The 24,946-nt window shown below is 41.6% G+C and overlaps 2 protein-coding genes across 3 annotated transcripts; one reads left to right on the top strand and one right to left on the bottom strand.

Moving 5' to 3' along the window:
- The first annotated feature begins 640 nt into the window (after positions 1–640).
- CDC37L1 (cell division cycle 37 like 1, HSP90 cochaperone) lies at positions 641–10,031 on the top strand. Its single transcript, XM_063423214.1, has 7 exons — positions 641–828; positions 2,130–2,411; positions 4,709–4,799; positions 6,772–6,887; positions 7,191–7,313; positions 8,197–8,352; positions 9,305–10,031. Exons 1-7 carry the CDS (start codon positions 724–726, stop codon positions 9,404–9,406), a joined length of 975 nt encoding a protein of 324 aa, XP_063279284.1. The 5' UTR covers positions 641–723; the 3' UTR covers positions 9,407–10,031.
- Positions 10,032–13,122: 3,091 nt separating this feature from the next.
- On the bottom strand, positions 13,123–24,177 carry AK3 (adenylate kinase 3). Of its 2 annotated transcripts, XM_063421865.1 has the most exons (6): positions 23,885–24,177; positions 19,523–19,642; positions 16,548–16,720; positions 16,041–16,099; positions 14,799–14,917; positions 13,335–13,473 (listed from the first exon to the last, which is right to left on the bottom strand). In XM_063421865.1, the coding sequence occupies exons 1-5, from the start codon at positions 24,030–24,032 to the stop codon at positions 14,809–14,811; spliced, it is 609 nt and encodes a 202-aa protein (XP_063277935.1). In that variant the 5' UTR covers positions 24,033–24,177; the 3' UTR covers positions 13,335–13,473; positions 14,799–14,808. The 2 variants fall into 2 exon arrangements, with proteins under 2 accessions (XP_063277934.1, XP_063277935.1); XM_063421864.1 differs by lacking the exon at positions 16,041–16,099 and having other exon boundaries at positions 13,123–13,473.
- Positions 24,178–24,946: the final 769 nt, after the last annotated feature.

Here is a 24,946-nt window from a genome sequence, read left to right as displayed (position 1 = left end):
TTATCCTTTTGGCCACAGCAATAATCCCTGTGGCCAAAGGGAAGGTAGGAGACCTGTTAAACACATCAACAGGTCCCCTACCTTCCCAATTTCACCTGAAGTTTTCCTGGCATATTTTTGTAACAGACGTTACACTTGTGACCCTCCAAAGAATTAGTCAGCACCTCCTGCTTGGAGGAAGAGTTAAATAGTCAATCCATGGGTAAAAAAGTAGGGCTACAACAAGGGCACGTTTTAATCTTTACAGGGGTGTTATCACAAAGGTATGGCCTCATTCTGTGCTAACTTCCATTCCCAGATGAGAGCCAAGCTGTTCAAACACCGTAGACAGCACCCCCGGGGCTCTCAGGGCAGTAGGATCGTATACCCGTGTGCACACGCACATACCATGTGGTACACTGCCAGCGCCACGCGGCAGCCTGCAGGAAGGCGCCCAGCCTTCCAGAGGCACGGAAGAGCGAGGGACACGGACAGCCGCCGCGCAGGGCAGCGGCAGGGCCGGGGGCGCGCAGGGCAGCGGCAGGGCCGGGGGCGCGCAGGGCCGAGGCCGCGGCGGCGCTGCCGGCCCGCCCCCGGCGCTGCCCTCCTCACCGCCCAGGGGCGCGCCCGCCGCTCGCTCCTCCCGGCGCGCCGGGGACGGGCGCTGCCGGCCCGCTGCGAGCGGCGGAAGTGCCGCTGCCCCAGTTCCGGCGAACGGGTCGCGCCGCCGGGACGGCACCGGGCATGGCGCTCTGGCTGCCGGGCTCTCGGGACGGCGGCGCCCCGGAGGAGGAGGACGAGGAGCGGGCACAAGCTGCCACCTTCTGCCAGCGCTTGCCAGAGGTGCAGGTACGCCCGTGCCGCGGCCCCGCTGCCCCGGCCCCTGGCACCGCGTCTGGCGCCCGGGGGCGCGGTGCGGGTCGGTGCCCGGCGGCGCGGCCCGCGGGGGGCGGCGGCGGGGCCGGGGTCACCGTGTCGGGACGGGGCCGTGCGGGAGCGCCCGCCGCGCTCTGAGGGCCGGTGGGGACAGGGCAGGTCTGGCGCCTGGGTAACAGCTCCGCCCGGCAGGTTGCGGAAGGAGCTGGGCTGGAATTATCCCAGTGTCTCCGTGCCTAAGGAGCCGATAGGTAGGCGGTGTGTTTCTCTGTTGGCCAGGGCGAGGCGGCGATTTATAAACGCGTTGTAAGGAATTGTGTTTTCGTAAATAGCTGCCATTACGTTACTTTTCCAACGGTGGAATTTTCTTCTTGTTGCTGCAGAAATAAAAATGCTGTAATTCCCAAACAAAGTTGGGACAATGAGTTTGATTTACTTGTGTTAAAGTTTCCTTCAGATAATCTTTCACAAATTGTCCTTCGCGTGCCCCTGCCAGAGGTTATTAGCACTGCAGATTTCATAACGTGGCAGTGGAAGGCTGAGGAACTAATGCAAATGGATGCATTTTTTCTTCATTCTTGGTGGGAAAGGCATGGCATGTGCTGTAGAGGATAATTTCGTGAATTACTGAGTGTGAATTTTGAGCACACACCTGGAAGGAATATAAACAGGGTGACTTAAGATGTCTCCTTTCTCTCAGCTGTGAGCAGTGACAACCTCAACAGATTTGACAAAAAGGAGCACGTGTTTGTCCTGGGCTTTGGCCACCTTATAACTTAAATACCACTTCTAGTGTCAGTTCAAGAGGAGATGTTGGCCACCTGTTTAGGTACTAATACTGAAATGCAGGTGGCAGTAGTTACTTTACTATTGTGATCTAACATCCTAAACCAAATCCTTTCTTATCAGAAGTGTATTCAGAGTACTCTCACACTTGGTTGCTGCTAATATTCCAGCCCTGAGATAGCCAGAGGGATTTCAGCTCTCTCAAAAGTATTTTTACAGTCTGGAGACTATTACTGATAGCACCACATGATCCATGATTTTGCAAATACTCTTAATAAAGTTAAGGTGGCTTCAATTGGAAATCTCTTTCTAGAAGACGTAACCATTCATTGCCATGCTTCATCACTTCTGCTATTCTAATGCTGCATATCTAAGGTGTCTTCCAAGTGCATTATTATTACTTTCAGGATTTAGGCTAGTCTGCTTCTATAGAAACTGTAAACCAACAATTTTCTCTCCATAAATAGCATGTCTAATTTTCCTTACAGACATACAGCCAAGGGATTGAATTAGCCTGCCAAAAAGAAAGAGAGTTTGTGAAGCACTCTGTAGAATGCACATGGAACCTAGCAGAAGCCCAGCAAAAATTTGGTAGTTTAGCACTGCATAATTCAGAATCCTGTGATCAGGAATCTGCTCAAGCAAGGACAGAAGCTGCTGAGTTGAGATGGAGAGAGGAAGAGTGGAGAAGAAAAGAAGAAGCACTAAACCAGAGGGAACGACAGAATCTATGGAACACAGATCCTGTTAGTAAAGAAGTTTTTAACAAGGTATGACCCACATCATTGTGCATGGAAACAATTGCTGGCCTCTTTTGTTCATTCCAGTTTTTACTAGTCTCTGAGTGTCTTCTGTGTCTTAAACAGCACAAAAGCACAACATATCCCTCACCTCTGCCTGGGAAGATCATGGAATAGACCCTTCTAGAAGCTGTGCTGAGGCACATGGAGGACAGGGAGGTGGTTCGGGACAGCCAGCAGAGCTGCACCAAGGGCAGGTCCTGCCAGATCAATTCAGTGGCCTCATCAGTGACCTATGACGAGCTGACGGCATCAGTGGACAGATGCCATTTATCTAGACTTGTGCAAGGCCTTTGATGTGGTCTCCTACAACATCCTTCTCTCTTAAACTGGAGAGACATGGATTTGATGAGCGAACTGTTAGGTGATAAGAAAGTGGTTTGTTGGTGGCATGCAAAGGGTAGTGGTCAATGGCTCAGAGTCCCGATGGACATCGGAGCCAGTGGTGTCCTTCAGGGCTCTATATTGGGACCAGTGTTATTGAGTATCTTCATTGAAATTAAACAGAGGGATCAGGTGCACTTAGCAAGCTTGCAGTTGACACCAAGCTGAGTGGGGCAGTTAACACACCTGAAGGGAGCCTTCCAGAGGGACCTGAACAAGATGGAGAAGTGGGTCCATGGGGATCTCAAGTGTTCTAACGAGGTCAAGTGCAAGGTGCTGCAGCTCGATTGGAGCAGTCTCCAGTACAAACACAGGCTGGGGATGAGTCGACCAGAGCAGCCCTGCTGAGAAGAACTTGAGCTTGGTGGTGGCGGCTGACAGGGCAGACATGACCCAGCCATGGGCACTCACAGCCCAGAGAGCCAAACGTGTCCTGGGCTGCACTAAAAGCAGCGTGGGCAGCAGGGCCAGGGAAGGGATTCTGCCCCTCTGCTCTGCTGAGACCCACTCTCAAAGAAATGCACTCAGTTCTGGGGTCCCCAGTACAAGAAGGACTCCTGTTGGAGCAGCTCCAGAGGAACACCACAGAGATGATCAGAGAGCTGTAGCATCTTTCCTGTGAGGAAAGGCTGGGAGAGATGGGGTTATTCAGCTTGAAGAAGAGAATGCTCTGGGGAGCCCTTGTTTGCCTTCATGTGACCTTTTAGTACTTAAAGGGGCCTTACAAGAAAGATGGAGAGAAATCTTTTTTATCACAGCCTGTAGTGACAGAACAAGACATTAAAATGAAAGATGGCTAGGTTTAGATTGGATATAAGGAAGACATTTTTTTTAGGGTGTCAAGACCCTGGAGCAGGTTGCCCAGGGAAGTTGTAGATACACCATGCCTAGAAGCAACAGAGGTCAGATTGGACTGGTCTTGAAACAATCTAATCCAGTGGAAGATGTTCTTGCCTGGGCAGGGAGGGTTGAAATTCTGTCATCTTTAAATGTCCCATCAAACCCAGAATATGAAAGTGTTAGTTTGCCTCTAATAGTGTCTACTGCAATACCAATTATTTAGCATGAGCTTTTTTTTTTTAATAATAGAATCTCATCTTTGATTTCACAATTTATTTTCAACAGCTATCGTTGCCTTTTTCTGGGCCTTAAAGTCGCAAGCCAGACAGAGTCAGGTTAACTTTTTATGAAGGGTCCCTTCAGGTGCACAACACACTGAAATACATGCTGAAGATGCGCTGAAGGTGCAAATGTGACATAGAGCAACTACAGTTCTATAAATTTAGCAAATTAGCATAATTGACAAGAATGCCCAATTAGAAACACAGATATTGAGGTAGTTCTCCCTCTTGGTTTGACTTTCTTCTGAAGCCCCCCTTTCTCTCTAGTTCTTTATGAGAAAGTGTTGTTCTTGGTCTCAGAAGAACCAAGATTAGGACTGAGCCTTTAGGAATGTATTTTTGTCTTTCTTGCTAACTGAGTAGGTAAAATTATAGCTATGAATCTATATAGTTATACAATAATAGGCCACAGAGCTACAAATATACATGAAGAATATAAAAGCAAGAATCAGTTTGGTATCACTATCACATCTCCTAATTTCATTGATTTATCTGCTCCAGGCTGCAATGTACATGATTCTCATGACAGATCAGTAAATTCCTATCTGAACACAGTAGTTTTTCAGAGACTATAAGGAGACTTAGAAATTCTCTTACTAGGTAATGCACTTTCTAAATTAAAACCTTCTCAAATACGATACGACTCTAAAATTAGAACATAGCCATTTAAACTAAACAGTAACATATTAAAATATATTAACTTTATTTCACTAAACAGTATGTGTGGAGTTCATGTGATAGTACAATCTTTCTCTTCCTCAGAGTTTTATTAATCAAAAAAGAAAAGAAATTGAAGATGAAGCTGTGTCTGAACCACTTATGCAAAAACATGAACAAAAAATTAGACACTTCGGTGAGTCTGTTTTTCCAACATCTTGTGGTTCCTACAGAATTTGTGTTGGTTTGCTCCTTCTTGTACAGAATCAGTGCTAATAAATGAGAAAGGTGAATGACAGACTGTTCGGTTTTATTTTATCAGGCATAAAGGGATATTCCGCACCAGTGGGAAAAGGCAAGGTCATTCCTGAAAGTATAAGTCGTGTATATAGAAGTGCATGGGTTGTCCATAGCTCTCTCCTTTTTTAAAGGAGATTAAATTAAATGTTTTGTTAAATGTTTTTCTGTCACCTGTTAAGCCATAAGGGTAATGGCTGATTAAATGGACATGGTTGTTAACACCTACACTGAGAGTATGTGTGCTCAGATTGGTATGTTTAAATTATCCACTAGGTGTCAGTTTAGCTCAGTCGTAATTGTTAAACCAGATTGAACACAAAGCTGATCTTGTAACATAATCTGCAATTTTTATGGTTCTCTGAAGTGCTTGCAAACCAGGCTGGTTTCACACTATAGTATATATTTGGATATATACTATATATATATAGCCATATTTGGAATTCTGGAACAATCAAGAAAAAGACTAAACTGGCAAAATTCAGTTGTTCTTACAAACTTGTTTTTACTAAGTTTTTTGGCTTCTGAGAGGCTTAAAGCCTTTTAAAGAAAGGGCTTTGAGCCCTGTTAGCCTTAGCAAGCCTTGCAAGTATCAAGTTAATGCACAGCACTGTCAGAGTATGCAAACAGCAGTAATGGGCACAGGTCCTTTCAGGTACCTTAACCGTTCAGTGTAATGATATTGGAATTAGAAAACATCTCCCCTGGTGTGCATTTCAGCAGGTAGAAAAAGAGGCTATCTTGTAGGCTTCCTAGCTGAGAGTTGGGCAGAATTACTCTTTGTCTAAATTCAAGTTAGACTATTACAGAAACAACCTTATTACAGAAGATATTTTTTATACCTCCTGAGTTCAAAGCCATGTTATTATTTTAATTTGTGATACATAAGTCCATTATAGAAAGCCACAGTACATTAGTGCTTTCTGAAGTCACTTGTTCCATGTGAGCTGCTGCCAAGGCGCAGTGTGGACTCTGCTGTATTTTATGAGCCCTGCTTTAGGATCCTGCTCTGGCTTCAAAGTAATGAAGAACTTACACTAGTAACTTGGAAGGAGTCAAAAAAAATATAAGCTGTTGCTTTCTCTTTCAGCATTTGTTTGCTAGAATGGAGATTAATTTAGGTCATTACCATTAAATTATCTTTAGCCCAGTTATAATTATATGCTGATAGACTGGTGAAGCTGTACATCTGGTACCTGTTGCCAGTAATGACTGTCAGAGATACTTGAAGGACAATTTTAAGAAGTGCTCTGAGTATTGAGTTCTGATTTTTAAATTCAGCTTACCTGAAGGTAGTGCCATGATACCACAATTCAAAGTTCTGATTTAACTTCCCAATACTGGTGTGGCTTTGTTTTTTGAGATCAAGCTGTTTGTGTAATTAATTTGATTTTTTCTAAAAATCTAACAACCTATGTGTTAGAAGCACTTCAATTTTTGACAGATTGCAGGTTCTGTTCTTTGTGTTTTTATTTGCAAACACTTAGAGGATTTGTGTTTGTTAGAATCACTTACTGTAAATTTCTGTCCGTAAACTTTTCAAACTATTTAGTGTTGTAACTAATGAGATATCTACACCACTTTATTAGCATATGAGAACTGATTAAAAGTAAATTATCAGCATTACTAGAAATGCATGACTGCTATAATCTGCTCTTAGTATCTTTAAAGTCTAATTATACCTTCCAGTAATGCTCTTTCACCATTGTTTAGATGTATAAATAAAACCCCCAAATTTAGCTGCATGCTGTCATTCTGAGGTTAGTAAATTGCCAGGTTGTTATGTGTACTGGGTATAAATGCAAGTAACTTCCTTGCTGCATTAAATCATTTATCTGTTTAGAATATCTTAACTGTGTTTCTCTTATTAGGTATGCTGAGCAGATGGGATGATAGTCAAAGGTTTTTGTCTGATCACCCATACCTTGTATGTGAAGAGACATCTAGGTATCTCATGTTGTGGTGTTTTCATCTAGAAGCTGAACAGGTATGAAGATGTTTAAATCTTTGGAAACACTAATTTTCTCATTTGCACAGTAGAAAGGTGATCAACTTCATTAGCTGTTTAACTGTTCTTCCAACCATCTCTAATTTATTGATAGTCCATTGTCACATTTTTGTAGCTAATTGTCACATAGTTGTAGCTAATTATGAGTCCTCTTGCTTCTGTAAGCAGCAGTTTACACCTGCTTAGGAACTGAAGCAAAAGGAAATTCTGCCTAATTTTAGAAATACAATCACAGGAAACTTCTTTAAATCAGAACTTCAACCTTTTTTCCCCTTTTTTCAGAAAAGAGCTCTGATGGAGCAAGTAGCACACCAAGCAGTTGTAATGCAGTTTATTATAGAAATTGCCAAAAGCTGCAATGTGGATCCAAGGGGATGTTTTCGTCTCTTTTTCCAAAAAGCCAAAGTAAGTCAACTTGGGTAATAATGTGAGAAACTCTTGATACAGTACAAGAGACCAGTGTTTCAGAGAGGGTTTCTTCCTAACAACGTGAGGCTAAATAATTTGTTGACTGATTGAGGCTTATCAGAAAGTGTTTTGTTCTAGACAGAATACTTTGTTATAATTCCAATTCTGAAAATGAAAGCTTAGTGGATTTTGCTTGTTTCAAGTGGAAAGCAAGATGCAGAGTGACAGCAGGTGTGTTACAGACTAGTAATAACTAAGTAACAACAGCAAACATGGACTGCTCTTAAACTGGTCTGACTTTTGACTAATTACACACGTTTACAAAATGTAGTTATGTATTGTCACAACTTTTCCATTCCACTTGCCCTTTACAGTGGGCTAGATATATAAACAGAGTCCCTTTCTCATGACTGAAATAGGGCAAGCAAAGCTGTGCAGGAAAAAGCTGGGAAAACTGAAACTGTGATTTGCTGTAGACTGTGTTCAGTTGTTCAAGACTCTAATGGATCTTAGTATTGCCTAAACGAGTGTAGTTAAAATGTGAGTTAGTTTGTTTTACTTTTGAAGGGCTTCAACAACCACCTGTTGTAAGAATACCTTCTGAGTTGGAATAAATGAAAGGCTAAAATTAGATTTAATTTTACATGTTCTCAGATAAACCAGTTACTTTACTAATGCATATAAATGCAACAGATTGTCTTAAAAAGGAGTCTACCTGAAATGTAATTTTAAATTGATTAGCATTATTCCTGAGTTGTTCACAGTTGTTGTTCCCCAAAAGGTATAACATGCCCTTGCTGCATAAATTTTTTCAGCACTGTGTATGCTTAAAATTCAAAAGTAAGGCTGAGGAACAAATATTTCATTTTTCTTTTTGCAGACAGGAGAAGGCTACTTTGAGGCCTTTAAAAATGAACTTGAGGCATTCAAGACAAGAGTGAGAATCTGGTCACAATCACATGGCTTTCAAACTATGTTACTCCATGATCTCAGTGTCAGTCCTGGGTGCATGGGAGAGTGGACATCTTTTTTACAGGTAAGTTTATTATTTCTAAAATTCACTTTAACTAAAGAAGGATTATGTCCTGCCTAGAGAAGCTGTACATTTTTGAGCTATAAAGCGGATTATTTCTTGAATTGCTAGTGCTTGGGATATATCATACAGTGTTATTAATACACAAGGTATATATGGGCTTTCTTTTTACTTGCTGGGATTTACTTGCTGATATGTTTGTTCAGTGCCTTGATATTTTCATGCCTAAAATAAACATGGCATGATTAAACTGATGAGATCCTAGAATTGTATTCCCAGTCCTCACCACAAGCAGTGTAAAATCATGGGATCAGTCAAGTAAGTCACAGAATCATAGAATGGTTTGAGTTGGAGTGGACCTTAAAGTTCATCTAGTTCCAAACTCCCTGCCGTGGCAGGGACACCTTTCGTAGACCAGACTGCTCACAGTCCCATCCAGCCTGGCCTTCAATGCTACCAGGGACCCCACAACTTCTATGGGCAAGAGAAGTCAAGCCTAAGGGAAGTCTCCCGTTGTGATAAAAGGAAACTGAGCGTACTTGGGTGTTTTTTTGCAGTTCCAGTTATGGCCACATTCTGCAATGAAGAAACTTAAAAGATTGTAAAAAATTATGTATTAGGAAAGGAGTCACAATTGAAAGTACTTGTTTGAAATAATTTGATTAAAGTATCTCTCAGAAGTAGATCAAGCAGCTGAATTTTATGTAAATGTGCAGTTAGATGTTAGAAATACTAAGACCAAATACAAGCTATGGTAGCAAATTTTAAAAACTCTTGACACAGTGACATAATACTGTTTGGGGATGTTTTCAGACCTTATTTCCTTTCTATTGTAAATTTGTCTCACCATAAGATAAACAATGCAAACAGTCTTCCTTGTGTGTTTCTCACTCTGTTTCTCCCTCCATGTTTACAATTACGGAGCATTAAGCTGTCAATTTTTTGTCTGTTCCAGAACACGGGAGATCTACAAGGTTCCATAAACACAGATGTCTGCAGTTTCAACTCTGTGATACAAAGAGATGAAGAAGAATCCAAAATGATGGACACATTATAGTACATTTAAGACTGAAGCCAAGTACTCTTTTATTTCCCCCTTTTTTTTTTCCCAAAGAAACAAACATGGCTATTTTCTTGACACTTATTTTTCTGGGTACTGCACTTTATTTTTCATGTCAGATTTTTGTTGTTTTTGTTTGATTTGGGGGGGAGGGACTTCGCAGGGTGAATAATTAAGAAAAAAACTTGTAATATTGTTTGAAATGTGCTGCTAGGATTTTAGTTGTCCTTGAAGAGCAGGGTTCTTTTATTGCCGAATGTGAAACTGGATGTGTTTTCTGCTACTAACCTTGCCTTTCATGACTTTAGAAATTAAACATCTGCACAAATACAATGTTTACAAGAAGCAGCAGATTCTTGGTAGAAATCTGCTATTGTCTTACTACAGATGTGGATATGTTTTACTCTGAATATTGGAGATTGCAACTGTATTCATGCTACCTTGCTGACAGTATAAGCTCTCAAATTTGGTTATCACTAATAGCAATAAATCAGTATCTGGTATCAGTATTTCTGATCTGAATGGATTGGATTAAAACACTGGCTTTCTACCTCTACGAAGGGGATTTAAATGTTATATTGTACTTTCATTAAACGTAACTTGGTTTAATCCTAAGACATAAGCGACACTTGTCTACAAATGACTGCTGGGTTGTATTATTTCTGGGAGTCTGATTCTCTTCTTGTTCATCAGGCTAACTTCAGATTATTTTTTAAAAACCAAGCCTTGTTATGGTAGAAGTACTTGATGGGGGAAACTTGTACAAGGATTAGGCTGAGACTTCAGTTTAAACAAAAAGCTTTGTTACAGGTTGTATAGGATGAGGTGTCATGCAGTGTTTGAGAGGTGCTTCATATGCTACTCAACCGAAGTGGGTTTCTGACACTGTCAATTCAAACATTACGTGGAAAACCATTAAAGGCTTCTTGTTTAAGAAGCTGGAAATCCAAATACATTTTCTAGACAAGCCCTTCCACAGAGCCTTACACTCCAAAACTCTACTGTGCTTTTCTAACTTGCTGCTGTTACAGCAGGTTTGTCTGTAAAAATGTACACTGCAATTGGAAGACTAGCAAAGACAGCTTATACTTCAGATAATGGTATCACTACACACTCTCCATTCATTACTGAATTCTTCTGATTGTGCATAAGGTCTGGAAAGCATATTGATTTCAAAAGTTTAGTGATCATAGCCTACCTTTAGTTTTCAGTTCAGGCACAAGAACCCCAGGCAGTGCCATAGGTTGGGGCAGAGTGCCTGGAAAGCTGCCCAGGCAGAAAGGGACCTGGGGGTGCTGTGACAGTGACTGAACATGAGCCAGGCTGTGCCCAGGTGGCCAAGAAGGGCAAAGGCATCCTGGCCTGTACCAGCAATGGTGTGGCCAGCAGGGCCAGGGCAGGGATTGTCCCCCTGTACTCAGCACTGGTGAGGCCACACCTCCAATCCTGTGTTCTGTTCTGGGCCCCTCACTGCAAGAAAGTCACCGAGCTGCTGGAGGGTGTCCAGAGAAGGGCAGTGGAGCTGGGGAAGGCTCTGGAGCACAAATCCTGTGAGGAGCAGCTGAGGGAGCTGGGGTTGTTCAGGCTGGAGGAGGCTCAGGGGTACATTATCACTTTCTACAACTGTCCAAAAGGACGGTGTAGCCAGGTGGGGTTTGGTCTCTTCTCCCAGCAAAGAAGTGACGGGACAAGAGGAAATGGCCTCAAGCTGTGCCAGGGGAGGTTCAGCTTGGACATCAGGAGGACTTCCTTCACTGAAAGGGTGGTCAAGCATTGGAATGGACTGCCCATGGAAATGTTGGAGTCACCATCCCTGGAAGTGTTTAAGAAGTGCCTGGACATGGCACTTAGTGCTGTCAGTTATTTGGCAGGGTGGTGACAGTCAGAGGTTGAACTTGATGATTTTGGAAGTCTTTTCCAACCTTAATGATTCTGTGAAGTAGACTCCAGTCATTTTCAGTTTTGCCCATAGTCAAGTTATGGAAAAGTCTAAGTCTGGAGAATATACCAGAGTATTAGTACCAATGCAATAGCAGACCCACTCATAGAAGTAGCTTTCCATATGATACCTGCTCTCTAGCCTTCTTTTGCAGACTGAAGATAAAAGAGCAAGGAGCAGTTCTGTCCCACATGTAATTTGGAGATAAAAAATACAGATTTCTACTGCAGATATTCCAGAAAAGGATATGTAAAAACTGCCTCTTCCTTAATAATTAGTTAATTATTAAGGAAAACTTGAAGGAAAACAAGTAACTTCAGTTTGTTTTTTAACTGAATGTTGTATGCAAGGGTGGTAAGGGCAATGTAGCACAGTGACTTGTAACAGCTACCCTTAGCAGTACAGCCATTGATCTAGAAACCTGTTACACAGTAGAAGTTATTTTCTAAGGGGATAAAACTGGATGGTGCAGAAATAAGTGTCAATAAGGAGATTCCTTACCCCTGCTTCTTCTGGCTCATTGAAATTTATGTATGCTGGCAAAAAAAATTCACTGTTTTTTACTGAAGTCAAAATGTAAAAATACAAGCAGCTAATCAAGGTTTCTCACTGTAATATGTAGATGTTTCCTCAAGAGGACAGTACAAGTGCTCAAGCTTCTTGACAAGCTTTCTTTAAATGAAAGGAAAAGTGATTGTAGGGATAGCTGCTACTTACATTGTTCATTTATAGTAAGGGGAAAACTTCACAAATTCTACAATGACCATCTCTTTTTATACTCAATTGTGTCTCAATATTCATAATGCTAAAAGTGGATGTGCAGATGCAGTCCAAGGTATGTCAGCACCCCAGCCCTGTAGCTGTTTAGAGTCACTGCTAGAGAGATTGGAACCTGCATTACTAGGACACAGCTACTTCAGACATTACTTAGAGTTGTTTGTTCCTCAGGTTTTGCTGACTCTTGAAACTCCAACTCTGATAAGCATTGAAAAAGGGCTGGGAGGGTTCACTGCAAAGTAGCAAAGTCTGCATTCCCTGGGCTGTTAAAAAGTGTGGACTGTGGAGGTTTGTATTTCCAGTTATCTATGAATAAAAACAAGAGCTGGTCAAAGACTAGAATCTCATGAAAACCAGTCCAGTTGCTACAATAAAAATTGCTACAGTAATATGCCAAAGTTAATATGTTGACCACTGGAAATCATGTCACTGGCGTCAGTGAGCACTTGTTTTCAGAGATGAAAAGGCACATTAATGCTACAGGTTTACCAGATTATATTAAATCTGTTCAGATTAAATCTCCTATCTTTTTACTAATAAAGTCTTACAGGGTCACACAAAGACAGAGGCTTTACCAAATGTGTTACACATCATTGAAACTTCATTTCCCATGTCTGCAAAATTGTTGTTCTGAGGGCCGAAATAGAATACTTGCTTAGATAATTTGCCTTGGTACTAAGTGTAATTTATGGTGAGCAAAACCAACATCTCTGCGAGCAAACAAGAAGGTAGCCTTTCCATAAGATCAATTTCCATACACACCACCGTCTGAAACGGCTTTTTGCAGACCAGTGGTCATTGTTCTTCACAGTTTCTGGCTAGCTCCAGCTAGGCACATGTTCAAGAAATGTGCTTTCATTTCCTTGTCATTGCTTCATTTACTGATTGAGTAAATCAGTCAATGTGCTTTCTAATTAAGCTGTATTCTGAAATGTGTTTCCTTCATCAATGAATATTGCAAACGTATTTTCAAAATAAGAGACACAAGAGTACCTGCTTTTATTAAAGACACTGTATTTTTAAAATTAGTTATATTTAATATAAAAAAATAGAACATTAAAGTGATAAACAGAGGCAACAAAATTTCACCATAATGTAAGTTAAGGACAACATTGGACTTTAATTAGTGATGAGTCTGGTAGATAACTTGGACAAATCCTTGATTGCAGAATCTCATGTAAGCAGGAGGGAGCTATGACAGATGAGCAGAAGTTTGACCTATTTTCACCTGGGGTTGGCAGCGTCTTTCTGGCTCACATCTGGCAACTTGGTTTGAAGGAAGGCATAGATATGTGGCCAGATCTTATTGGTTTCTGTTCCAGAAAAGGATTTCAATAACCCTTTTTTCCTAAGGAAGAAAAAGGAGAAAGCATTACAGATGTCAAATTGTTTACTTGTTCCAAAATCTCAACCTCACTTGAAGATTACCCTGGCAGGAGTGTGAAAGTATGCATGTGATGTACCACATCAGAAGAGATGTAGCATTGGAAATGCAGGCTGGACATTCATTACTCTGTTCCTTGAACAGTTAGCTATTGACCACATCAGTTTGTAAAACTGATGGCTGTCTGCAGAGCACTTAATCACAAACAGGGTAAAGCAGTGTTGTTGTCCCACAGCACGTGCTGTACATTGTCCAGATGACTGTCACTGACTGAGGTATTATAGGCTGCAACTCATGGGTCAAACAATGTGCATCAGGACAATAAAAATAACCAGGCACAAGTAAGTTACTCCAAAGGAGTGGTAGGAGCTTTATCTGTCAAGTATGTTACTACCAGTAATAACAGCTTAGGCATCTGTCTTACTGTGGTGCTCTGAGGCATTTTCACTTTAGAAATCTAACAAAATTTGGAATATCATTGTCAATCTAAAAAAAACTTCTTCAAAACCTAACCACACCAAAGATGGAGCTTCTAGTTTTCTGCTCAACAGTTCTGGAAGAATACAATGAATATGCAAATACAGAAAGGACAATCATTGATGTTGTCAGAGTCTGATTTCTTTGTCTAGGCAAGGGAAGACTAAAGCTCTACATGGTGATCTACTAATATCTATATATTAGCAGTATGGTACTTGCAGCTTCACATTAAGAGAAATGTTGTGTATAATTTTTACTCTTGAAAGAACTAGTAATTTGTTTCTACTCTACAATGCAAATGACAATTCTGAATTATTTATTCCCAGAGAGTCTTGCTAGCTGGGCCCAGTCACAGTCCTGTTCTTAGAACAACCACATTTAAATCCTCATTAATAGTTTCACTATTTGTGTATCATTTCTTAAACCCTTCTTGTTAGAAGAGCTTCTACTTACATATCCAGAAAACAAAATACTGTAAATTCTTGCAAAAAGAGGAACTGTCTCTATTACCTCACCCACCAGAGCTGTTGTTGCTCAGAACAGTACTATGATGTGTTGAGTAATGCACGGCACTCTTTATAAAGCTAAATGTGGCTGGCTGCAGCGACAGGCTGTTTTACCACACAGGTTCCATAAGGTGTCATACAACACTGGAAAACCATACTCATTCTCCTGGGTTGATTTCTTACTGCGTTCCTGAAAGTTACGCAGCTACTCATACCACTGCAGTATACTATATTCTGTAACTGGAGAGATCTGCTCTTGTGCTGATGCAGAATTTGGAACGTGGAAGAATGGATTTTACTACTTACCGATAATATTCTAGAACAGGTTTTGTTTGTGCATCATAAGCTTGCAGCCTCTTGCTGACAGTCTCTGGCTTGTCATCATCGCGCTGAACAAGCGGCTCGCCAGTAACGTCGTCAATGCCCTAATCATGGTTAAATGCAAACACTGGAGTATACTACTTCTGTTTAAGCATGGTTTGTGTGATTTTCTATTTAAATTATGATCAGTTTCCACTTAATCAGGGTGTAGATTTCTGCTTATAAAGAAAGAGTCTGCTGCCTGTGTTCTTATCTGGAGTGTAAGTTGTTGATTTTCCAGTAAAACAGTCTGTTAGTTAAAAATATTTTCTTAGTATTGCCAATGAATATTAGTTCATAGTAACTTGACTAATTTGTTCTCTGCAGCATTCGTAGAATATGGGGAATATGAAGACAAAACCTTCACGTACAAGGGAAAACAATATTGTTGGTAATACCTTGCTGTATAAGAGGAAACAAGAGACCAACCGGACCTTCATTTGACAATTCTAAAATGGGCAAAGGAGTTTATGGCCCTTTGATTTTTAAGTTGCAACATGGAAGAATTATCATTTAGCAACAACTGTACAAGAAATGGTGTAAGAGTCAGATGCAGCTTTCCCCACAGAGGTAGGGACCTGATATGTGAACTTTGGTTCCTACTAAATAAGTAAGCATTTTGCAGATCTATTAAGATAATAGAGACAACCATATTTCACCTGTTTAGCTCTATTGCATGTTTTCACTTTTAAGTGTTGCAGTCTACTGTGTTAAGTCTGCTAATTAGTGAAAGGAAAGCAGTTCCTAATAGCAAAGCTCTGGCAGCTGAAGCCTACTCTGGTAAGTCTGATAATTCTCTGTTCCATCTTGCCTGTACTCTTCTGCAATTGAAAATAACCATGATTTTAAATACCTTGTTTTAAACAAAACAAAGGCAATATTTTCAGTTGCTCACTTCCAGTGCTTACCTGGTATTTCAGGTTGGCTCTTTTCCTGCAACACTGAAATCCAAAAACTACAGGGCCTGCTGTGCTTCTGATGTAAATTAATAGAGCTTCCAGGTGAAATGTGATGCCACAACAGCTAAGTTACTTAGAGTTAAGGATGAAATACAGTTTTAGCTGAGTTGCACTAAAGCAAATCCTTGTTCTTAAAAAAATCTAAGGTAACACTGTACAGTCTTTATCTTCAAGCTCCTCTTTAGGATATCTCAATAAGTTCTTAAATCTGTTGAAAAGCTTCCCTTACTTGAAAGTTTCTACATCCAGTTTTGCAGTACAGCAGCTCTTCCCTTGAAAATACCCATCCTGGTCAAATATAAACACAGGGAAATCATTAAGTGGATTCCTCTGGTAGTTTGGTGTTTCCTATATATAATGTATGACTCCTCTGGAGGAAGGAAGAGGCTGCATACAGGCTAAGACCATGCCCAGATCCTGTGCCATTGTGCAAGGCAGTATTGTGCAAGAGAGTATTCCAGATCAGTGAACAGTTTTAACAAGAGCTTATAAAACACCATGGTGTTCTACTTTGCAGGGACAAATATGTCGTCTAGCAGCTTGAGGTTCTACGAGGTCACTAACATACCCTCATACCAGCACAGTGTAACTGGAAAGAATCTGTGCTCCCAAGAAATGAAATGAGCCTTTTCCTTCTGAGCTGCTGTTTTGAAACAACATGCAAACAATATTTTACTACAGCTAGCAAATGCAATGCAGCACTTATTTAGTGCCAACACCAATGTGTGTTGCTTACCTGCACTTTGGGAGGACTGAATTCAAGATTGTAGACTCTGCCACTGGCAGGGTGGATCCAGCGTGCTGTAAGCCGACACTTTATGGTCTCAAATGGCACATCTAGGTCAATCACAGTGTCTATGTGACATTCTTTATCAAGGGCTTCTGCCTGAGCAACTGTTCTGGGAAAACCTTTTTAAAGGAAACAACTTCATAAAATTCCAAAAGCAGAGTTATAGCAAAAATTACCTGGATTGAGTCATTAGAGAAAATAACTGTTAAAACAGAAAAAAAAAACAAAAAGTATTGTCACATTCTATAAAGATGGAAAAGCCATCAGATTTTCCAGTATCTTTCAGTGTGTCATGGTATTTTAACTTTTTAAATGCCCCTTAGATTTCATTTCTTCATTTCAGTTAATCATCTTCCCAAAAGTGCAACAAATAAGTGCAAAAAGACCCCATATTCATATATATTGCATACTGCTACACTGCATAAAAGCATTGTATACACATTTGGAATAATAAAAGTTCCAGTGAAAAGTTTCACTCAGAAGTCAGAACAGCCTAGAAACATTTGTGACATCTCTTACTTTCACAGCCATGTAAATCTGGCTTGAGGTGGTGGCCATTACAAACTTGTTTTATTCAGTTGCAGTAAGCCAAATATATTTACGAGAGACAGCCCAAGATTTAGAAGGGTCTTAAAAGTTTTAGTGTATCAAACTGTCCTCAGATATGATGACTGTGAGAACACTCAGGCTGATCAGGAACCTGTCTCTTCACTTCAAAAATGCTGAACTCTGTGGCTCCCCACTGTATGCCTTAAACTATTAGATAAATCTAGTGGAACTTAGGATGGTGTAGTGGGAACAAAAAACAAGAAAGCCAAGGTCTCCACAAAGAATTTGAAATGAAAAATTGAGCCCAAGGCCTTCAGTGGTCAAAGCTACTGCAGAACATGCTATTACACCCTATATTCACTGGAACAACTCCTCTCCTCAAAAAGCTCTAGCATTGTCTCATGTTCTTCAGTAGTTTGTAATTTGCATCACACTGTACAAGTAAACTTCTCCATAAAAGCAAGTACCAAGATAGGTACCAACTTAAGAAACTCTTGCATAATGTGGGTTGATGTGTCCATTGCATGAGTAAGGAAAAACATTACGAACAGACAGAGGTGATTAACTCAGACCAAGTGCTTGCTTGTGCATTAAGTCTCTTGCACCTGGTTAGTGTCACAGTCATGAGCTGCCCTTATCCTATTTCTCACACATTATCTCATGGAAGTGCTTCTAAATGTTAAGAACAGAGGAAGAGCCAGGTCTTCAACACTCCTGTTGAACACTGTTCTAGAACAGCCACCATGCCTTTAAGTTATGCAGCTGGAGAATGAGTTTGCTTGACTGAGTAATGAGAAAATTCCTCAACAAATTGAAGTGCCTTTATAAAAGCATTTCATTGAAATTGAACTGGCATTTTCTATATAGTGTTTTCTCTATACAGAAAAAAAGATCTGCAACATGTGATGAATTATGAAGATTCCAGGAACACAGGGAAAAGTGCTGCAGATTATACAGCATATAAATCTAAATTGATTATACCCACAGACACATACGATTCAGGCTGCTACATCTGCTCTGGCTCTCGAAGCCACCAACTTATTGTAAGGCAGTAAGTGCATGTACAGCTAAGTGAACATACAAGCAGTTCAGTGACTCTGGTTTGAGCTAACTGACCCCGTCTGTTTGCTCTGCATTGCAGTTACAAAACTAAAGATTTCGGGTTAACATATTCCAACAGAACAGTGTTGTTCCTGCAAAGCCCATTATGGCAGAGCTATCCCCAGTGTAATCCACTGACTCGCATTACGAATGCTGATGCAGACAAAATTTCTGCTCCACAGGTTTAAAGGCAGGAGCATGTTAACATGCAGCAGAAATTCGTTTATTCTCTTATGTTCTCAACAAAATCCTCCTGCTGAGAGCTGCCAGTGGGCACAGCTATACTAGTACATATCCAGACTACAACTGTGTGTACATGGGACCTGGAACTAAAGAAAAACCCCCCAGTATCTCCCATTCTTTGCTCTATTGTTTAGGTTTCATTGTACTGTTGACTGTGGGAATGAAACCTTTATCTCAGGGAGGGATGCAACTGTGACTAAAGCCACCAGAACGTATCACTGTATGTAGGAGCAACTGTATAAATATAAGTATAATAAAGCACTCAGGGACAGAGACCATTGTGGACTTTTCACTCCCTCTAAATAGGAAGCCACCCCAATAACTTTTTTATTTACTGAGAGAGGTTGTGACTACAGTCTGAAAAAACATGCATCCAGCCTAGAACTGTTTTTCTGCTGGGCATCCAACTGTACTCCCATGGGCTGGCACAAGAGCCATCCAGTTCACGAAGACAGCAGCAAAGTATTTTCTATCCAGTGTGAATGATGAAGCAATGAACTTACACTGCAGAACTGCAAAACAGTTCACTGTGGAGAACAGAACCAAACAGCAAATGAAAGAGACCTTTTAGGGCAATTGAGCAATGGTTTTTAATAAACTCCACACTGCTGCAGTACTTTTCCATACTTACCTTGTTACTACACCTTGCTATTTAAATAATTCCAAAGCCCCATACTTCAAAAGTTTTCCGTTCCCCAAGGACTTTATTAAAAACAGACTTCAAAAAAAGAAACTTCTCAATGTCTATTTTAACAGGGAAATACCATATGAATTATCATAAAAAATACCAGAATTTCTAGTTTCAAAATTTTTCTGCAACGTTGAACCACACTTTTTAACATGAGTTAAATATTCCTGTAATGTTCTGAAGGCAGGATACACCCAAAGCATTTGTCAGCCGAAGAAACTGGGGCAGACTATCTGCTGAAAGTTTCACAACCAGCTGGCAACCGGTGACCAAAGCAGTTCCAAGTTTTCCAGAGCAGATTTTCTCTCCATATATAGTGATAACCAACATGATAACTTACCATCCAATAGCCAGCTGTACCGGTCTAGACCTTTTATCTCATTCAGCATTAGTTGTGTCATTATATCATCTGGAATAAGCTGCCCTTGATCAATGTAGGACTTGGCAAGGATTCCCACTTCTGCAAAAGTAAAAGTTACATTACACTATCTCTGACTTCCAGCAAGTGAAAAAAAGCCCACAAGCCTGAAAAAAACTGTTTTGATCAGGATGACACAGGAAAGTTGTAAACAAGACAGCATGCTTGCCAAAATTAAAAAAAAAATCTAGATGATCAACTAGGACATGACTATGCAAATATTTATCAGATTAATTAGATCCAGCTGTAGGGCAAAACACACCTCTATCCTCACTTCCTCTGAATAAATTTACTAGTATGTATTTGAAATATGAAGTTCCAAAAACTAAGATGAGGAGGGGCCATTAGCCAAGAGTCTTCAAAATAAGAAATAGAAAAGATACAAGTTTATTAAGATATCAGCCCTCAGACTTCCTGAAAAGAAAGTTATTTTCTCAGCTTAGTGGCTAGTTACCACCTTACACTTAGGCTTCATTACAAACATAAATGCCTTTGGCATTTAAGAAAGCAGTGGGACAGGCTTGCCAGATATGTATTTTTATGATTACTAGAGTTGCAAGAGGATGTTTATAGATATTGTACACCATTTATGGGAGCACACAGACACTAGTATTTTCCCATGGAACTGACTAACCTTTAGTACCAGTCATTTATCACACTGGCTCACTAAAATTCCATCCATGCATCATAGCTCCAGCTATCACACCACGCTCCTACGTGGCAGGCAGTAGCATGCTGTAGTTCATTCAAATCATGGGTATAGCCAGGAAGAAATTCAGTTGCCTGGGTTGTGTCCTAGACACAGTTTCTGTATCTTTAATTTATAGAACAATTACCCAATTATGTTAAGTAACCCAGAATAGCAGCTGGACTAGTTTTATTGTGGATCTGAAGAAGCCTTTACTTGCAGGCAGTTAAGATCTAGTTACAGAAGAAAAAAGAAGAGAAAATGGGATGAACTGACATACCCAGACAAGATACGCCCACTTTCCAGGAAAGCAATGCCAATGCTAATCCCACCACTCAGTGCATAGAATGTGCAAGGACAGAGGCCCTTCTTCAGATAAGGCAACTGAAAAGAGTACATGCCCTCAAAAGATGGAAATGGTAGCTTTGGTGAAGAGAAAAAAGAAAGAAACCAATTCTTCTTACTGCCTGTTCACATCTTTAGTCAGGCCTTGAAAACCATTTAGAAAGACCATTTAGAAGTGGGCACTGTGCACCTTGGTCAGACTTCAAAACACACTCACTATATGGAAACGAGTGAGACTGTGGTTCCTGAGTCCTCCAGCACATCACAAACTGGAAAGAAGGTGACTGTCTGCCTAGGTAAAAAGTGTCTCTTCCCTACCTCCCTTCCTGTTACCTCTTTTATTATTCTAGTGTACTTTGAACCATGTAACCTGCAGAAGTAGGTTGGGAGAAGGAATAAATCATGTCTAGATAGTTTAATGTGTACTTGATGCTTGGCTGTGCTACTGATTTATGCTGCAACCTTGTTCTAGCCATAATGATCTAGAAATATGCACAAGGCAAGGCTCACAGGGAACAATTCTAACTTACTTTGGAAAGATTCATGATTTTTTGAGCCCAGAAAGATTTAGAATAAGGCAAGCTGTTATTAGACCCATAGAGTTTGAAAAATGTTGCCTTTTGCCGTTCTCTACAGAACTCAGGTCATTTAGAAAGTCACTACTACAAAAGGAAAAAATATGCACAACCATTCCCAAATAGTCATATTAGGACAAAAAGTTGGTACAGTAGCTCACAGCTTTTTTTCTTTTTCCACACCTGCTGTTGGGAGTAGGATTTCACAGTGTTTAGTAGGTTTTATTTAGTTCTGGGTTTTTTCAGGTTGGGTCTGAAATCACTACAGGCATGGCAATCTTCAGAATTACAGGTAATACAGGTTTCTTTCCTTTGTGGGTGATGACAGGTATCCATGTTCCATGGTTTCCAAAGGACTGGTGTGTTCTAACCACATTACAGCAATCCAGCTCAAGCCATAATCAGGCAATAACTACCTTAGCATTAGAGAGGTGGTCACAGACTCTCCACTGTCCAGAAGAACATGATAAAAACTGCAGAATGGTAAGGACACTCATCTTCAACAGGACTTTACAACAGTGTCCATTTTCACAAGGCAGCAAATGCAAAATTTGTATCATATAACTACTGTTAACTGTATCTAATTTTCTGAGGGCTTTAATCGCCCATCTGAGTGTAACTCATTTACCGAAGAACTGGAAACTGCAGGACTCTTGTATTATAATCACAATTCATTGGTCTTTGCCTTGACTGAACTTGTCAAGGCTCTCTGAGTTGCCTCTCAGTTGTTTTCCTATTTTCAGTGTACTACCTAGTCCTGCTACCTCATACTTCAGCTCAATCCTCTTGGAACCATTTCTGCAACTAGTGATTCACATTCAATGAAATGGTAATAGATTTTCCTCTGGGTTTACTAGTGAATGAGAAACTCTGTAGTAGATTCTGGTAAATTCTGCTGTAGCTAATTTAGAGCAAACTTTACCTCTTAACCTGTCCACTGACTCCTTTCCTCATGTTTTGGATTTTAATGTGTCTGTTAAACTTCCATTTCACACATCTGCTCTCCTTCACAGTCTTTCATCTGACCAATGCTTTGTGTAACCACTTCTCTCTCCATCGCTTCAGGCTCCCCCCTCAATTCAAGCAATAGAATATTTCCACTTGCAATTTCCTCTTCTCACACAACCTTCAGCATGATTCTGCTACTCTATGGTCATGCACAAACCCTAAAGTATTTAGTAAACATTGTAAGCCTCAAAGCATGAGGTGAAGTAACCTTTGTTACTTCACCTCAAATTTCCTTTGTTTTCTTGGAGTGGCTACCACCACTTTCACTTATGAAAGTTCGTAACAGAAGAGTTTTGTGACCTTCTGTAAATAAAAACTTATGATTGTGCAACCAAATAGAAATAGCATTAATATGATCAGGTATGTCTACATAGGCATGCTCCTAGCAAATTCTTTACTTACAATATCTACAATATCAACTTCAGTAAAGTCAGTCACTGTACCGAAGTCATTATCCTTACTGAGTAAACAGAATTTTTGTCAAGACGTGGAAATCATATCACAACTGCTTCATCTTCAAACGTGCTTATAAGTATTCCAAAACTCAGACTCCAATTACCTAGGCATAATGATACAGTGATGCTCACAAGTGAATGTAATATTCTACACCTTGAAGTTGCTGGAAATTATAATACTCTCATTTCATCATGTATAGCCTGAGATGGTTCTTACAAGGTTTTTTACCCCACCATATAGAAAAGCAGATGTGGAGGTCAGGAGGGAACCTTCCATCATTGCAAAAATCCATCAGAGACGGGCACTGTGGTATCTCAACCAAGGCAGAGGTCAAGCTAGGACTACACAGCAAAATAATTAATATATTTATCTAGTATAAGTACCAGTGTATGTAAACAAAGACCACGGTGAAACCTAATCTGAACTCATATGACAATAATAAGAATTTTAAAAGCTATGAAAGCTATGCGGTTTGAAAATTTTGCCCCCCACCTTTTTTTTTGGTTGTTGTTGTTGTGGTGGTGGTGGTGGTTTTTTTTGTTTTTTTTTTTTTGAAAGCACCGTGTTATGCATGCCAGCTCAGAACTAGGCCTAATTTTGGAATAGATGTGTAACAATTCTAGGTACCTCTACTAGCCATCATATGAACATCCAAAAAAGTCTGATTTCCCCAAAACCCCTCCTCTTGTCCTGCCTGTTAAAAGATGTGAATATTTTTTTCTTTTCAAGATGCTTCCACCTGGAGAAACCATGAGAAACTATGAGAGCAATAAGAAACACGTACAAAAACCACTGGGTGCTTACAAAAAGCAGCCAAGACAAAGGAACAATGAAAGGAGGAACACAGGATAACCCCAGATAACCCTGTTCACGTTCATGAAGAGGCTGGCCAGCGACAGCGTGTGGAGGACCCACGGCTGCGGGTACGAGGCGCACTTCAGCGGCCTCCGGCCTCCAGATGGGCTGTGTGAAGCGACCCAGCCTCTGCCGGGGTGGGGGGCACAGAGGTGGGGCTGGGGAACAGCAAACCCCCTTGAAGGAGCGGGGCTGGGGGCAGGAATGTGTGTTGTGAGCGAGTCTCCCTGCCCGAGCGGCGCTGTGCCACTCGGGAGCTCCCTCAGGGCTGCGTGGGGACCGTTCTCGCGGGACGGCGACAGGAAGAGGGATCGTCGCCGCCGCGCACACACCCCCACCCCCCCTTCCCGTTCCCACCTGTCTTCTTCTGCATGTTGTCCCTCAGCAGGTCGCCGCTGGAGAGGTGCTTCACGCCGAAGTGCTTGATAATCCGAGCGGAGACGGTGCCCTTCCCGGAGCCCGGCGGCCCCATGATGACGGCGCGCAGCAGCGGCGGCACCACCATGCTGCTCCCGGTGCTCCCGGTGCTCCCGGGCTGCTCCCGGTGCTCCTGCCGCGGGCGGGCGGGGGCGCGGCGGGAGCGCCGCCTTCCCGGGCAGCCCGGGCCGGTCCTCCCGGGGAACAGCAGCGGCAGCTTCTGCGGCTGTCAATCAGGGGCAGGAAGCAAAGATCCTTTACGTAAGTGCGCGGGGGGAAGGGAGGGATAAATGAATAACCATAATAAAAAAGATAAATAAAGCAGATTGTATCTCAGAACCGCATCGCAGGTCGCATCAGACCGCATTTAGGCGTCACTGTTCAAACCTGCCCTGACCAGCTTCCCGCAGCCCTCGGCAGCCCATTTTGGCTGCTCCCTAGGCCGTCAGCCCCTGGCCCCTCTCAGTCATAGAATCAGAGTAGTTCGGAAAAGACCTTGAGGGTCACCGAGCCCGACAAGTAATCCAGCTTTGCCAGTCCGTCCCTTAACCATGCCCCCAACTGACACAGGCCCACCTTTTAAATATCCCCAGAAATGGTGACTCCACCACTTCCCTGAACTATCACGAGGATTTCCCAAACTGAGCTGGGACGTGGCTCCTTACCGGGCTGTCACCTGGCGCCTGCTTGGATGCTGACACATCCCATCGCTGTCACTGCCCCGCCCGGGCGCCCTGAGGCTGTGGCTGACCTTGCTGCCCTCATTCACCCCCACGCCGCAGCCCTGCTCTTGCTGGTCTCTCACAAATGAGCTCCCACTGTCTAGCAGCAGGCAGCTGAGTTTTTAATGAGCTGTGCCTGAGTTTTCTTTATGATACTTGAATGTGAACAGCTGCAGGTTGTCCTTGTTCTGAGCAGTGTTCTTCCAAACACCAAGATGTCCATTCCCACAGATACGATTTGGAGATTCTCAGCTACAGCAGAACGCAATGTTTTGGCCAA

Source organism: Prinia subflava, chromosome Z, assembly GCF_021018805.1.
Source record: "Prinia subflava isolate CZ2003 ecotype Zambia chromosome Z, Cam_Psub_1.2, whole genome shotgun sequence".
Lineage (NCBI taxonomy): Eukaryota > Metazoa > Chordata > Aves > Passeriformes > Cisticolidae > Prinia > Prinia subflava.
The sequence above is the reverse complement of the archived record's forward strand: the minus strand, read 5'-3'. Positions and strand labels throughout refer to the sequence as shown.